Consider the following 16,760-nt stretch of genomic DNA (forward strand, 5'->3'; position numbering starts at 1 on the left):
CAAAGTACTGGGATTACAGGCGTGAACCACCATGCCCAGCCCATAGGGTGTTCTTACACAAACCTAGATGGTAGAGCCTACCACACGCCTAGGTTGTAAGGTGTAGTTGCTCTTAGGCTACAAATCTGGACAGTATGTTATTGTACTGAATACTGCAGACAACTGTAACACCATCAGACAACTGATACACAATGTATTTGTATATCTAAACATATGTAAACATAGAAAAGGTACAGTATAGAAGTATAGAAAAGGTACAGTAAAAACACAGTATTATAATCTTATGGGACCACCATTACATATGTGGCCTGTCGTTGACCAAAACATCATTATGCTGTGCATGACCTTACATGAAACAATTATTTTCAGATATTAACAAAGGCAACTAGGACTACATTCCCTACGAGAAAGGAAGTAAGCCATACAATCTCCCTAGCTTTCTTCCTAGAGGCAAATTCTGGACTGTAGAACAGGAAGGAGAGCCCAAACAAAGTACAGAAGTCTCACTGAGTTATGGAGACACATATCAGAGTTCAGGGGACACATATTAGAGTTCAGGAACCTGAGGCAACTGGAAGTTGTGGGGTAAAGTTCTGAAGAAGAGAGAGCCGCTACTACAAAAAACAAACAAACAAAAAAATTTACATAAGGAATCCCTTGGCCTCACTCATAGCTGAATTCTAGCACAAACACACAGAAGAGAAACTCTAGCAGGGTACAGTGGGTCATACCTGTAACCCTAGCTACTTGGGAGGCTGAAGCAGGAGGATCACTTGAGGACAAAAATTCAAGACCAGCCTGAGCAATATAATGAGACCCCCATCTCAAAAAATAATAGAAGAAAAATACAAGGAACTCCGGGCAAAAAGCAGCTAAAAATCAATCAGCTGAACAGTCTGAAAAGCTCACACAGGGTTGAGAGACATTCAAGTTCTGAGCAAGTGTGCCAAATCCTTGTTGATCATTTGAGGTATTCAAGAAAGACTCTGGAAAGCTCATGCTTCAGTAATAAGGCTAACCTACCCACCTGTCCTAACAAAGTATAAAAATAAGACATAAAAGGATCAAAATAAACTGCAAATAGCTACATGCCAGAAAAAAGGAGACAATAAAATTTAGACTCTCAAAAATGCAAACTTTATAAGGTCCATCATCCAATCAAAAAGTATTAGACATTCCAAGAATCAGGAAAATATGACCCATAACCAGGAGAAAAACCAGTCACTACAAATAAAACCAGTATGACACAGATGATAGAATTAGCAAACAGGACATTAAAATAGCTATAACAACTATATTCAACTATTTAAATGAAAATATGAACATTGTAAGAACTGTAAGATATAAAGAAGCATAAATAGAACTTCCAGATATCATAAATACAATAACAGGCTGGGCACAGTGACACTCCTATAATCCCAGAGCTTTGGGTGGCTGAGGCAGGAGGATCACTTGAGACCAGGAGTTTGAAGTTACAGTGAGCCACGATTGCATCACTACACTCCAGTGTGACTCCTGGGTGACAATGTAAGACCTTGTCTCAAAAACACAAACAGAATGCCAGCCTGGGCAACACTGCAAGACCCCATGTCTATGAAAAAATTTAAAATGTAGCTGGGCATGGTGGTGCATGCCTGTACTTCTAGCTACTTGGGAGGCTGAGATGGGAGGATCCCTTGAGCCCAGGAGTTCAAGGCTGCAATGAGCTAGGATAGAGTCACTGCACTCCAGCCTGGGTGACAGAGTAAGACCCTGTCTCTTAAAAAAAAAAAAAAAAAAAACCAAAGAGAAAACTTCACTGAGTGGGATTAGTATAGTACATTAGACACTGAAGAAGAAAATATTACTGACTCTTAACTAGAATATACAATTTGTCCAAACTGAAGCACATAGGGAATAAAAGTTTGAAAAGGAAATGAAGAGTCTTTGTGACTACAGGACAGTATTAAACAGTCTAACAAACATGTAAGAGTTCCACAAGCAGGGGCCAGGAACAGGGTATATAAATAAGTCTCTGAAGAAACAATGTCAAAATTTTCCAAATTTGATAAAAACTGTGAAGACACAACCCCAAGATGCCCCATGAACCTCAAAGGTAAGAAAGAAGAAAACCACAAGATACATCTAAATCAAATCCCTTAAAACCCTTCAAAGTAGCCCAAGGGAGAAAAAGACACATTACACACAAAGAAACAAATGTAACAACTGTAGATGTTTCTTCAGAAACTATGCACACCAGGGAATAATGAACATCATGAAAGGGCTGATAGGAAAATAAAATGGTCACTAAGAATTCTAATCTCAGAAAAAAAATTTTTAAATATAAGTGACAAATGTACAATAAAAAAACTGTAAGACTTTGGGGGGTGGGTGGGGAAAGGAGAAAGTCTTTGGGACGTAGGGCTAGACAGAGAGTTTTTAGATGTGCCATCAAAAGCAGGACACATAAAAGCAAAAAATGATAAACTGGACCTCATCGAAATGTAAAACTTTTGTTCTGCAAAAGAACATAAAGAAGATGAAAACACAAGCTATCCACTGGGAGACAATATTTGTAAACAACATATAAAACAGAAAACTAGTTTACAAAGAACTCTTAAAACTCATAAATTAAAAAAAAATACAATCAGAAGATGAGCAATAGACATGGACAGACATTTCACCAAAAGAAAGATGCCAATGACAAATAAGTCTACAAAAAGATGTTCAATATCATTAGTCATTATAGAAATACAAATGAAAATTCCAATGTAATAAAAACCACACATCTATCAAAATGACTAAAATAACAAAGACAACACCAAATGCTAAGATGTGCAGACACTGGAACAATCATACATTGCCAGGGGAAATGTAAAATGGGACAGCTAATCTGGTAAATTGGCAGTTTTTTTACAAAACTAAAAATTTTGAGCAAAAGTGGTAGAGTAAGAACCTCCAAAAATTCCCTTCCATAAAAACAATGAGAAACTGTCAGAAATGTCTAAATGCTACATGTTGAGAACTCTGGAAATGAACCTAAGGCTTACAGTAATATAGGGAGAATTTATTCAAGAAAAAAATGACTGAACATCAGTAAGAACAGTGGGTTGTAGGCTTCATGGTATTTTCACTTGCTCTAGTCCAAACCCCACTCTCCTGCTCTGCAGAAGACTGAAAAACCAACAGCCCACAATCAAGGAGAAAAGCAGTAGCAAGGGGTAGGACCACATTAGAGTGCCTTAAAAGCTTCCTTCTCAGAGAACTGTCAAAGATTCGTCTCATGGTTCCCTGGAAGACCCACTTGCAAGGCTGTCTTTATTCCATCTGACTGCGAGATTGCCCAGTGCAAAAACCGTTGTAAACTGAAACAAATTACAGGCAATTGTTTAACTTCACAGCTGCCTGAAACAGTTGTAACAAACAACTGACAAACCAGAAACTGTAAAAGGAAAAGCTTTCAAAATGTGGAAACATCACAAATGTCTATCAACTGATGAACAGATAAACAAACCGTCATGTATCTACTCAATGGAATATTATTCAGCCATAAAAAGGAATGAATTCTGATACCTGCTACAACATGAATAAACCTTGAAAACATTATGCTGTGTTAATGCAGCCAGATACAAAAGGCCACATATTGTTTCATTCCACTAATATAAAACATCCAGAAAAAGGTATATCCATAGAGGCAGAAAGTAGATTAGTGATTACCAGGGATTGGGAGAAAGTGTATACTCTCTCTTGCTCTTTGGCTTGCTTGCTCTAATGAAAGCCAGTTGCTATGTTGTAAACTATCCTATAGAAAGGCCAAATGGCAAGGAACTGAGAGAGGTGCTCTAGCCAACAGCAAGCAAGAAACAGAGTCCTTCAGTTCAACAGCCTACAAGGAATTGAACCTGACAACAACCACATGAATGAACATAGAAGAAGGTCCTTCTTCAGTTAAGTCTTCAGATGAGACTGCAGTCCTGGCCAACAACATTGACTGCAGCTTTGTAAGAGACCTGGAGGCAAAGGCACCCAGCTAAGTCAGGCCCAGATTCTGGGGCCTCAGAAAATATAAGATATTGAATGTTTAAATCACTACATTTGGGGGTAAGTTGTTAAGCAGCAATAGATAATTAATAAAGATGAATATTTGCTTAAAACAATAGATTACAGATACTTTAACTGTAAAGTCAGCATCTTTCTTAATGGGGAAAACCCTAGAGGCATTCCCAGCAAGGTCAGAAAGAAGATAAGAGGCCAGGCGCAGGGGCTCATGCCTGTAATCCCAGCACTTTGGGAGGCTGAGGCGGGTGGATCACAAGGTCAGGAGTTTGAGACTAGCCTGGCCAAGATGATGAAACCCCGTCTCCACTAAAAATACAAAAACTAGCCAGGCGTGGTGGTGGACACCTGTAATCCCAGCTACTTGGGAGGTTGAGGCAGGAGAATTGCCTGAACCCGGGAGGCAGAGGTTGCAGTGAGCCGAGATCGTGCCACTGCATTCCAGCTTGGGCGACAAGAGTGAAATTCGGTCTTAAATTTTTTTGTTTTTTTTTCTAAAGAAAGAAGACGAGGATGTCCACTATCTCCAGGACACTTTCACATTGTATGGAGGAACTAGCCAATGCAATAAGACTAGAGAAAGTAATTAAAGGGATAACAGTTGGAAAAGAAGAAGTAACACCATCTGTATTTTCCAACGTAAGAGTACATCTAGAAAACTTTACAGAGAATCTATCATGAAAACTAATTGAAACAATAAAGATTTCAGCAAGATACCAGGATATAAAGTTAACATGCAAAAATCAATATTGTTCATATATACAAAACATAACCAGTTAGAAGATATAACACATGACAAAATTCATTTACAATAGTAAAAAAAAAAAAGATTAAATACTTAGTAACAGACTTTAGAAATTTTCAAAACCTGTTTTAAATAAAACTATAAAGTACCTAAAGGACACAAAAGTAAACTAAAAAGATGGAAAGACAGCCTTGTTCCTAGAAATACATACTTACGTATTTAGAGGAAAAGAAAAAACCATGATGTGCATAACTATCAGAAACTTCAGAAAATAATACACATATACACACATACAAAAGGATGAAACCAAAAACTTGATAAAGCAAGTTTTGTGGTCAAACACCATCAAAAATGTTTAAATCAATGTAATCAAGAGGAAATAATCCAGTGAATTCAGACATCTACTTTTAAAAGGCATTATTTTTGAAAACTTACATAATTTAAACATAAGCTGTGTATTAAATTATAATGAATATTACTTTCCTTAGGTATGATAATGACATTATGTCTATAATTTACTTTCAAATCATTCAGCTTCTGGGGGGCAGAGGGGTAGGAGACAGAAGGGAAAGAGAAAGCAAATGTGGCAAAATGTCAAAATTGGTTAAATTTAGGTGAAGGGTATACGGGTGTTCTTTCTATGTTTTCAACTTTCTTGTTAGTTTGAAATTTTTCAAAATAAAAGGATGGGACAGAGGACATGACAGAAAAGATGGCAGGTGTAAGGCTAGATTTCCTTCCTTGACCTCTTGAAAATCGTGCCAAACAACAAAGAGTACAAGAAATAGCAATGCAAACCCTCCTGCAAAAAATCAGGAGGCAGCTAGACAGAGAGGGAAATGTAAGATATCTAAATTTATCTTCCTTAGTGGTAAGTTAACAGACAATTAACATGGGTGCATTAAAAAAACAATGGTGTAAACATAGTATTTAGCACTTGGAGGTAATCATAAAAAGAACTAAAACAAATGAAGCGTGGAGGATGCATGAAAAGAGACTTTTACTTATATTTTACGCTATCTGTTTATATGAAGTATCACATGTAGTAGTAGTAATAACAATAATAGAGTTTCCCAATTACATGGACTATCCAGAAAGATTCTGTGACGGAAGACACTGTACCCAGAGAAAAGGCATTTCTCATCATCTTCACTACCTTGAAGTGAAATATTTAAAATACAGTTGTAAATGGTTAAATACTTTAAAATACTATTGGGTTTAGTAGAATCACAGGTCTACCTACATGAGTACCATGATCATGATACCAAAAAATAACAAATTAATACATTAAGATGACACATCCTATTATTTCAAATAACTTAGAATTATGTTCATTCTTGTTTTTAAAAAATTTGAATAAACAGACTCACAGTTCCACAAGGTTTGGAAGCTTCTGAGCAAGGTTTTCTGGCTGAAAATTAAAAACTCAGAATTAAATTTTATTTTTGAAAAATGTCGAAACATTTCTAATTTATTTAAATACAAAGTACTACCTTTTTGAGGGGTGTAAATTTTGAGAAAATGTGAAAATAATTAATCAGCAGGTCTGGGTTCTATTCTTACAGAGACCATACTACAATTTAAATTTATAAATTCGAACAATAAAAAGCAATGTCTCTTAGAGCAGCGGTCCCCAACATTTTTGTCTCCAGGGACTGGTTTCCTGGAAGACCAATTTTCCAGATAAGGTTGTGGGGGTGGTGTGGGGATGATTCAAGCACATTACGTTTATTTTGCATTTTATTTCTATTATTATTGCATTGTAATACATAATGAAATAATTATAGAACTCACCATAATGAAGAATCAGTGGGAGCTCTAAGCTTGTTTTCCTGCAACTAGATGGTCCCATCTGGGGGTGATGGGAGACTGTGACAGATCGTCAGGCATTAGATTCTCATAACAAGTGCGCAACCTAGATCCCTCACGTGTGCAGTTCACAATAAGGTTTCTGCTATGAGAATCTAATGCTGCTGCTGATAGGACAAGAGATGGCATTCAGTCGGTAATGCAAGTGACAGGGAGTGGCTGTAAATACAGATGAAGCTTCGCTCGCTTGCCTGCCACTCACCTCCTGCTGTGCGGCCCCAGTCCTAACAGGTACCAGGTCCATAGCCCAGGAATTGGGGACCCCTGCCTTAGAGAAACCACAAACCTCATAAACCATGGTCATGGAAGAAACGAAAATGTGCTTCACAGACACAGACAGAGGGAAGAACCAGAAACTGAAGTGACACAACTGGAAGCTGAGGAACACCGAAGGTTGCTGGCAACTCCCAGCAAGGAGAAACGCAAAGAGCACATGCTCCCTCAGAGCCCTGAGAAGGAACCAATCTGAAAAGGAACCATTTCGGACCACACCTTGATTGCGGAATTCTTGTCTCAAGAACTGTCAGAGAATACATTTTTGTTGTTTCAAGTCACCCAGTTTTTGATAATTTGTCACGGCAGCCCTAAAAAACTAATATATCCTCCAAATTCCCAAATCATGCTCCTCAAGAGAAAATAAGGGAAATCGGCAGGGCCCCCAGGTACAAGACCCGACTAAGCTCCAAATGAACAGGGAAAGCTGGAGCTCATGTGGTCCAAGGGAGTGTCAGACCTGGCCACAGGTCTGGAGATCAGAGTAGAGGTGTGATGTGGGAGGGACAGGAAATTGGCCATTGGCAGAAGAGAGAAAGGCAGACAAACCTAGGTCCCTTACCCAGAAAAAGTCAGAGTCCTGAAAGGGCTGGCCTTTCCATGAAAAGAATCCTAGAACAATTCTACTCACAGACTGAAAACAGGCTTCTCTCTGCTGGAGGTACTGGGTAGGGGAGAAAGCCTCCTGTAAATAACTGAAAGCCAGTCTGCATACACACACACACACACACACAGATATATGCATATATACACATATAATCTCTCTCTCTCTCTCTCTCTCTCACGCACACACACACACACACAGGGGGTTCAAATTTACACAAACGAAAAGAAAGAGTCGAAAGGCTGAAGGAGCACACTGAGTCAGAACTAATTTTTTTTCATCTACATTCAAGCATACTATAGGGTAAACTGTGTATCAGTAATAACAAATCAAGAATGGCTTTTTAGAAGACATTAGGTCTGACCCGAGTTCCAAAAGACATAAATTATAACAGGCTGACATGGAATGGAGAGGAGGGTAGTTCTGTATAGCTTTCTAGGCACAAGAAGCAACATATGAAAAGCCAAAAGAAAACAAGGTACAACTGGGAAACTGCAAATACAATCCATTCTGCTATAACTACATAACAGCACTCCTGAAGAAATCTTACATTTTCAAAAATCCTGTTAGAAAAACAATCATGTCAATAGAAAAACTAATGTGTTAAGGACTAGAAAGTTGACTATTTTAAATAACCAAGAAATTTTTCATAGAGAAACTTGGATTTTTAACAATGAGCATGTGTCTTTTATAATTGAAAAAAAATTAAAATTGAATTTTAAGATCTGCTGTGTGCAGCATAAGCTGTTATACAATTGATTATAATCAATTGTATACAATTTGAGATCTAAACATTCACTAGGACAAGTGACATTAGTTTGGTATGTCTGGGCCATTGGGTATGAAGATGTATGATTTTACAGAGAATAGCAAGGAACAGATCACTAAGGGCTTATATTTTATACTAAGGAATAGCTTTTAAAAAATCCTGAACACAATGGAATATCACTGGTTTATTTTAAACCAGAAAATGTCATTATTAATGTCATACTGGCATACTGATGTATTTAAATAGTTAGCAACAGTATCCCAAACTGTTTATATATACATATCCTTCCCTTTTGTGATAACCAAGTATCACTGAATATGAATATTGTTAAGAAATCAAGGAAGCATTTTTGAGGACCCACTCTTATCAGTACCATTTGTATTTCATTTTCAAATGCTGAAAGCTGTGATTCTTTTTGCCCCATGTTTCATACTGATATATGCAACAAGGTCCTTCAAAACTAGTCATTTCTCAGATGTTCCTTGTGGATCCGTCTAAATCCCTGGAGTGTTTTGTTTTTATTATCAGTATCTCCCTTGAGACTATACACTTCCATTTATGGGCATACATACAAAGCATCCTAGAAAAATTAGGGAACCAGTGGGTGGAGGGCCTTCATTATAGCTGTTCCTATAAAAAGGAAAGATTTGTCCAAAAAGAAATGCTGTTTGACTGTGAGACCTTCAACTAGTTTCATCTGCTAATATCAATACTTTATCTGGCTAATTCACACACTCCACGGCCATTCTTTCTGCATGTCTACCTGGCTCCATCAAATAGCATTCTAATCTTTCCATGACAAACTAGTTAGTTCTTTTGAGCTGTAGCTCTACACACAATTAAGCACTGAAATAATGCTTTTGCTGCCAATAGAGCATCTCTATGTCTTTATTAACAAGTAGGTACATTGTGTTTTTATTTGAAAATAAGCACATTCACTTTGAGAAAATTGCAGTTCATTAGAATAATGCCTTAAAACACACAGACATTTAGGAATAGATGCCCCAAACTCCTGGCAAATAATCAGCCCTTGCACAGGCTGTGACTGACACCTACTGGTGTTCCATAATATCACTCTCTGTTTTCTAATGCCGTATTTTTAGCAATGTAGCTGACAAATGCTATACGTTTTAATTTTTATACTTCTATAATTTAGATACAGCATGTAAGAAACTAGACAACTAGAAATTAATGTCAGAATTTTTGTTACTTTGTGGGTAACCAAGCTCTAATGTTGGATTATGGAAGTCACACAAACTAGTGTATCCTAATCCATAGGATTTACAAGCTATGAAGTGTTTTAATGTTTTTAAATTTAAAATCCTGATAAAAGCAACAGTCTTAACGTGCTTCTCAAATCTATTACTATTATTGCCTTCTTGTTTCACTATTTGAAACAGAAAAGTTTATCAAATGAATATAACATGTACTCAAATACATCCTACTAAATTACCTAGAAATTGTTTTTCTAAATCAAGCCAAGGATTCTCTTCATTAAATCCCATTTACATTATTATCTAGCTAAACAACTTTTCTTTACAATAATGAAAAAGTAAACTTCAGCAAGCACAGTTAGTATAAAACTTACCCCAAATTCTGAATCAATAATGCTTTACCATATCCTTTTAGACTCCACTTAAATGGGAATGTTTTAAAATTTTTAAACTTGGAACAAATACGTCAAATATTTTGCAAACACCATCATGTTCAGTGATATCTTCTGGTGGGCACTGTGCATTACCTACTTTCTTTCCTTCTCTTTCCGAACACCTGCTAGGACTGCACATCTTTCATCAAGCTGGCCACGGCTAAGTAACTTGCTTGGTCAGTGAAATTAAGCCAAAGTGGAAGCCTTGACAAGATTGAGCACAAAAGACCTCACCCCTTCCACAGAGACCGCCACATGCTGGACGTTTTGTCAGCTTCATTCCTGAGCAGAGGCTCAGTGTAGACAAGAAATATGTGTGCTGTTATAAGCCACTAGGACTCAGGGTTCGGAAAAACCTGCTCCATCCTAGCTTCTAACAACACATTTCAAAGAAGTCACAGATTAAATGTATTTCAGTTCTTATAGAAGTTATAAAAAGTAGAAGAAAGCAGAATGAATTTGGACCACTATCTCATACCATATACAAAAATTAACTCAAAATGGATCAGCAACTTAAATTTAAGAGCTAAAACCAAACTTCACAGAAGAAAACATAAGAGTAAATCTCCATAATCTTAGATTTGGCAATGAATTGATAGCTATTACATCAAAAGCATGAGCAGCAATAGAAACAATAGACACACTGGCCGGGTGCAGTGGCTCATGCCTATAATCTCAGCATTTCGGGAGGCCAAGGTGGGTGGATCATTTGAAATCAAGAGTTTGAGACCAGCCTGACCAACCTGGTCAAACGTCATCTCTACTAAAAATACAAAAAAAATAGGTGGGCATGGTGGCATGTGCCTATAGTACCAGCTACTCCAGAGGTTGAGGCAAGAGAATCCCTTGAACTCAGGAGGGGGAGGTTACAGTGAGCTGAGATTGTGCCACTGCACTCCAGCTTGGGCGACAGAGTGAGACTCCGCCTCAAAATAAATAAATAAATGAAAAAACAGGGCTGGATGCGGCAGCTTACACCTGTAATCCCAGCACTTTGAGAGGCTGAGCCAGGTGGATCACAAGGTCAAGGGATGGAGACCATCCTGGCCAACATGGTGAAACCCCATGCCTACTAAAAATATAAAAATTAGCTAGGCATGGTGGCACGCACCTGTAGTCCCAGGTATTCGGGAGGCTGAGGCAGGAGAATTGCTTGAACCCAGGAGGCAGAGGTTGCAGTGAGCCAAGATGGCGCCACTGCACTCCAGCCTGGCAACAGAGTGAGACTCCATCTCAAAAAAAAAAAAAAAAAAAAAAAAAAAAGATACAGTGGATGTCATCAAAACATAAAAACTTGCGTGCATTACAGGACATTACAAGAAAGTAAAAAACACAACCTATAGAATGGGAGAAAATACTTACAAATCATGTATCTGGTAAGGGTCTAGCATTCAGACTATAAAAAGAGCCCTTACAATTCAACAACAAAATGACAACTCAATTAAAAAATGGGCAAAGGATCTGAATAGACATTTCACCCAAGAAGATATGCAAATGGCCAACGAGCACATGTAAAGATGCTAGCATTAGGGAAATGCAAATCAAAACTACAATGAGGTAACACTTCATACCCACTAAGACAGCTGTAACACTAACAGTAAAAGGAAAATAACAAGTGTCGGCAAGGATGTGGAGAAACTGGAACCATTGTGCATTGCTGGCGGTAATGTAAAATGGCTCAGTCACTGTGGAAAAGTTTGGTGGTTCCTCAAAAAATTAAGCATAAAATTATCATACGATCCTGAAATTCCTCTCTTATTTATATACCCAAATGAACTGAAAACAGGTCCTTTAACATGTACATTCACATTCATAACAGCACTACTCACAATAGCTAAAAGGTGGAAATAGCCCAAATGTCCGTCAGTAGATGAATGGGTAAACAAATGGTGGTATAGCCATACAATGGGATCCTACTGAACCACAAAAAAAAAAAAAAAAAAAAAAAAAGAAGTACAGACTTATGCTAAAACTTGGATAAACCTTGGAAACATTTTGCTAAGTTAAAGAAGCCAGATACACAAAGTTTCATATTTTGTGATCCCATTTATATAAAATATCTAGAGTTAACCCAGACAGAAAACAGATTGCTGGTTACTAGGGCTGGGTGTGGGAGCTGAGGGTGGGGGTGAGGGAATAGGGAGAAACTGCTTAATGGGTGAGGGGTTTTACTCTGGAGTGAATGAAATGTTTGGAACTAGACAGAAGCGGCTGTATACACGGTGAATGTACTGAATCCTACTGTTCATTTCAATAGGATTAATTTTATGTTATGTCAGTTTCACCCCAATAAATTAGTTTTCATTTTTAAAAAGCTAATGAAGTTTTGGTACTGAAGGAATAAAAAGTACTTCATTCACAAACTACCACAACACACTTAACAAACTTTTTAGTTGGATCAATAATTTGATGTCATCGCTTCCAAGCAGGTACACGGCATGAGTTAAATACCACGTGTCCAGATTTTTTAAAACTGTGGTAGACCTCTTTTCAACTTGCCCATTCCTTCTCCAGTATTTCCCTCCATTTGTATATATGTCATAGAGCAATATTTATCAACAGAGGAATCGGAAACCCTAGCAGGCTAATGGTACAGAATGAGGGAACCAGCATTCTTTCTTCTTCCGTAGTAGCATAAACGCCTTCAGGGTCCTAGTTACCATTACCTTTGTCTCTTGGCTCACTTCATAATTATTACTCACTTTCCTTTGTTTCTCTCTCTGCCACGATGGAAACATTCTCCATCTGTGCTGTCCAATATGGCAGACACTTGCCACATGTGGCTATGAAGCAATTAAAATGTGGTTATGTGATGGAGGAACTGAAGTTTTAATATTATTTCACTTTAATTTAAATGTTAATGCCAGGCATGGTGGCTCATGTCTGTAATCCTAACACTTTGGGAGGCTGAGGCAGGTGGATCACCTGAGGTCAGGAGTTCAAGACCAGCCTGGCCAACATGGTGAAACCCCGTCTCTACTAAAAACACAAAAATTAGCCAGGCGTGGTGGTGGGTGCCTGTAATCTCAGCTACTCGGGAGGCTGAGGCAGGAGAATCACTTGAACTGGGGAGGCAGAGGTGAGCTGAGTTCGTGCCACTGTACTTCAGCCTGGGTGAAACACTGTCTCCAAAAAAAAAAAAAAGTTAATAGCACATGTGGCTGGTAAAGTGTGCAGAATTCATACCTTTATATTCACTACTGATTTTTCACTTAAACTCAGCTCTTTCAAATATAAAACATAAAGAATAACTACTTAACTGTATGAATGATAAATGTTTTAGATTATTTTTCTTAGAAATAAATGAAAGTATTTACTTAGCATTTATAGAGATTAAAATTGTCATCTTAAGAAATGTAAATGAAAATATTTTAAGTACCTTCAAAACTGCAAATGTTTTCTGGCAAAAAACATAAAACAAACATCGAGACTGATATTTTTAACTTAGCAAAAACTTAACAGAATGAGCTCAAAATAAAAAAACACTATACATCTAGTACATTTACAATAAAATGTTTCTGAATTTGATAGAAATTTGATTGCCAAGAAGAGATTTTTCAAAAGAAAAAACAGGCATCAAAAATTGCTGAAATGCCTCTTGAAGTGTTTATCTTAAAAATACTTGTTAAAACTGGAAGTTATATAAATGTCGGAAACAAGGGTTGGAGGTTACAAGCATGAAGAGTCTTATCTAGCTTTTTATTTTTTAAAAATCCTATTTAATAAATATGCCATAAGTATGACTTTACAAATGAAATTTTCAAAGCAATATAAAATACACACAAAAATAGAATACCAAACACATTCCCATTAAGCCACATCAATGATTTAAGATTACATGTAGCTTGAACAATTCTGTAAGTTTATGACATAACTGTTTGGTTTGGGGGCGTGGGGTGGGGAGCATGTTCCAAGATCAGTGTACAAGTGCCTTACTTACATAACGTATGTATTTGTTGACTGATTCGATGGGACTAACATTTAGACACTGGCATCTCACTTCTAGTACACAGGTGCCTCATTATAGTGAATGCCTGAAAAATGAATTTAAACTTGTGGAAACATACATATACCAATGGTTTTGAGTCTTTTGCTTGCAAATAACACCCTTCAAGTATACAAGAAAATGGTCTATTCTAAGGAAAAGACCCCTAGGCCTGCCACCTCTTTCTAAACTGTCCCCCTCCTAACTCCCTAGGCAGAAACTACAAATTACAGGGTACATGCTAAGTCAGGTTCCCTATATTTTATTTAAAAAGCAAAGAATGATACATGTTTTAAAAATATTTCTAGCAAGCTAGACTTTTATTCACAGGAAAACTCAGACACAGGCTTTACAAAAATTAACTGGGAAAATTCACTTAACATGCAGCACTTCATTTCTACACAGTGGATAAACGTGGTTAAATTTTAACGGCATGGTGGTGCTAGACTAGGAAGAGGTTATCAATAAATATCTACAGAATTAAAATGAAGCAAAACTAACTGGACCACAAATTAGGAGACCTTATTTTTGCACTGAAAAGCCATAAAAGTGACTTTAGAACCAACCATTATCCTTTTCCTACTTTCTTCAGAAAGAAAAAATATCCACATTATCAATAAAGCTTCTAGCTTTAAAATCCTATGACTCCATAAATAGAGTTATGGAACAGACATTCATTTTCCTGAAAAATGAAAGTCTTTATGACATATGAGAGGCTTGAGTTTCTTAATTATTTGACAAGGAGTCACTGTTCCACATTACTGACAAGGAAGCGGTAACAATGACAGAAAAGCTTCTAAATCTGAAAATTCAACAGGAAAATAAGTTGTTGTAACAAAACTTAATTTTCAGGCACATGTGTATTATGAAGACAGGATAAATGTAATGGCTGTTTTCCAGAACAGTACCACATATTACATACAAACACTAAAACACTAACAGACCATCAGAATGCTTTACTATTTAATATACTCACATATTTCCACATAGTCAATTTAAGAAACAGAGATGCTTTTATACAGAGCCAGCTCAAGAACAGTGCAATCATGGCGATTATGGAGGTCCTGCATCCTAGCAGCAGTTCAAGCTGCAAGGATCCAACAGACCGGAGAAAAACAGGAAGTCCTTGCTCTGGAATTCAAAATGAACCAAACCAACAACAAAACTTAATTCCCGCTCCCTGTTTCTCCTACCACACTTGGCTGTATGATGCTTTTTTAGCCCATCTCCTTAACTTACTGTTTTTCCCCTTACGGTGTTCTGATCCTTATTTGATCCAGATCCTACTATTACCAAATTCAAGTGGGGGGATGGCAGATATAGTTGTGTGACTTTCCTAGCCATCAACCTCTCTCACTCTCATCTAGCCACCGGCTAAGAGAGTCATCTATGTCAATATAGCATAAACATATGCATCACTGTAAATCAAAATATTTAGACTCACTGATTAGAAAGCTTGATAAAACCTTAGTGGTACTGTATTCTAACCATCTTATTTTAACTGACTCTGAACTATAAAAATAAATATTTACTGAAACTAATATAAACCAAACTTACTGGTAGGGCTTTCCCTTTTCCTATAAACACTTAAGTAAGGCTCTGTTTCTTTCAGACTCCACCCCTACCCTCACACTCTCCACCCATCTACAACTGTAATCACTATCAGTTTGATGTACTTTCTATGCCTTAGTTTACTTGTCTATAAAATAAAGATAATAGTGCCTACATCATAGAATTGTCCCGAGGATTAAATAACACATGCCATTTGCTTAAAACTGAGCACTTGGTACAGACTCAAACAGTGCTAGCTGCTATCAGATTTTAACTAATCCAATATTGATGAATATTGAGGTTTTAACAATTTTTCATCATATTCAATCCTGTGATGAACATTCTTGTTCACCAGACTTTTCTATTGGGTAGATTCTTACAAGTGAAAATGCCGATTCAAACACATATCCATGTACAGTTTTGCTAGATATGGCCCAACCACCCAACAAAAACATTAATTTCCATTAAAAGTATGTGACAGTATCTTCTCCCAACTGTACCCAACACTGGGTATTAATTATCCTTAACACTAGGTGTTAATCTTTTTTTTTTTTTTTTTTTTTTTTGAGACAAGGTCTCACTGTATTGCCCAGGCTGGTTTCAAACTCAAAGCTCACATGATCCTCCCATCTCGGCCAAGAAGCTGGTATGCCTCGATGCCTGGCTAGGTGTTAATCTTTGCCAATCTGATAGGTAAAAATGATTAGTGTTTTATCACTTCCTCTAAAAGTTGAGCACCTTTTTTTTTTTTTGAGACAGTCTCGCTCTGTCGCCCAGGCTGGAGTGCAGTGGCCGGATCTCAGCTCACTGCAAGCTCCGCCTCCCGGGTTTACGCCATTCTCCTGCCTCAGCCTCCCGAGTAGCTGGGAGTACAGGCGCCCGTCACCACGCCCGGCTAGTTTTTTGTATTTTTTTTAATAGAGACGGGGTTTCACCGTGTTAGCCAGGATGGTCTCGATCTCCTGACCTCGTGATCCGCCCGTCTCGGCCTCCCGAAGTGCTGGGATTACAGGCTTGAGTCACCGCGCCCGGCCAAGTTGTGCATCTTTTTATGTGTTTTTGCTATCTGTATTCTTTTTTCATTTGCCTGTTCATATTTGAAGCAGAAAGTCAGGAATGTCTTTCTCCTGGGCTAATAGGAAAGAAAAAACATCTGTGCCTCATTTCCCAGCCCAATTCAGGAATACGATTCACAGACCTCTCTTTCCTTCACTTGGCGGAATATAATTTTTAAGTTAAATTATCTCTTGTTGCATAAATTAACTGCTTAATCAGGATCCA

The 16,760-nt window shown here is 37.6% G+C and overlaps 1 protein-coding gene across 5 annotated transcripts in view; it reads right to left on the reverse strand.

Moving 5' to 3' along the window:
* LOC105479406 (leucine rich repeat containing 28) overlaps positions 1-16,760 on the reverse strand; it is a 129,069-nt gene that overhangs the window by 97,345 nt on the left and 14,964 nt on the right. For 4 of the 5 annotated variants that reach the window (XM_011737340.2, XM_071100594.1, XM_071100596.1 and 1 more), the window contains exon 3: positions 6,151-6,191. In XM_011737340.2, coding sequence (XP_011735642.1) covers positions 6,151-6,191 — 41 coding nt within the window. Of the gene's footprint in view, positions 1-6,150; positions 6,192-14,904; positions 15,547-16,760 lie in introns of those variants that run through there. The other variant, XM_071100597.1, reaches the window with a different exon arrangement.

Source organism: Macaca nemestrina, chromosome 7, assembly GCF_043159975.1.
Source record: "Macaca nemestrina isolate mMacNem1 chromosome 7, mMacNem.hap1, whole genome shotgun sequence".
Taxonomy (NCBI): Eukaryota; Metazoa; Chordata; class Mammalia; order Primates; family Cercopithecidae; genus Macaca; species Macaca nemestrina.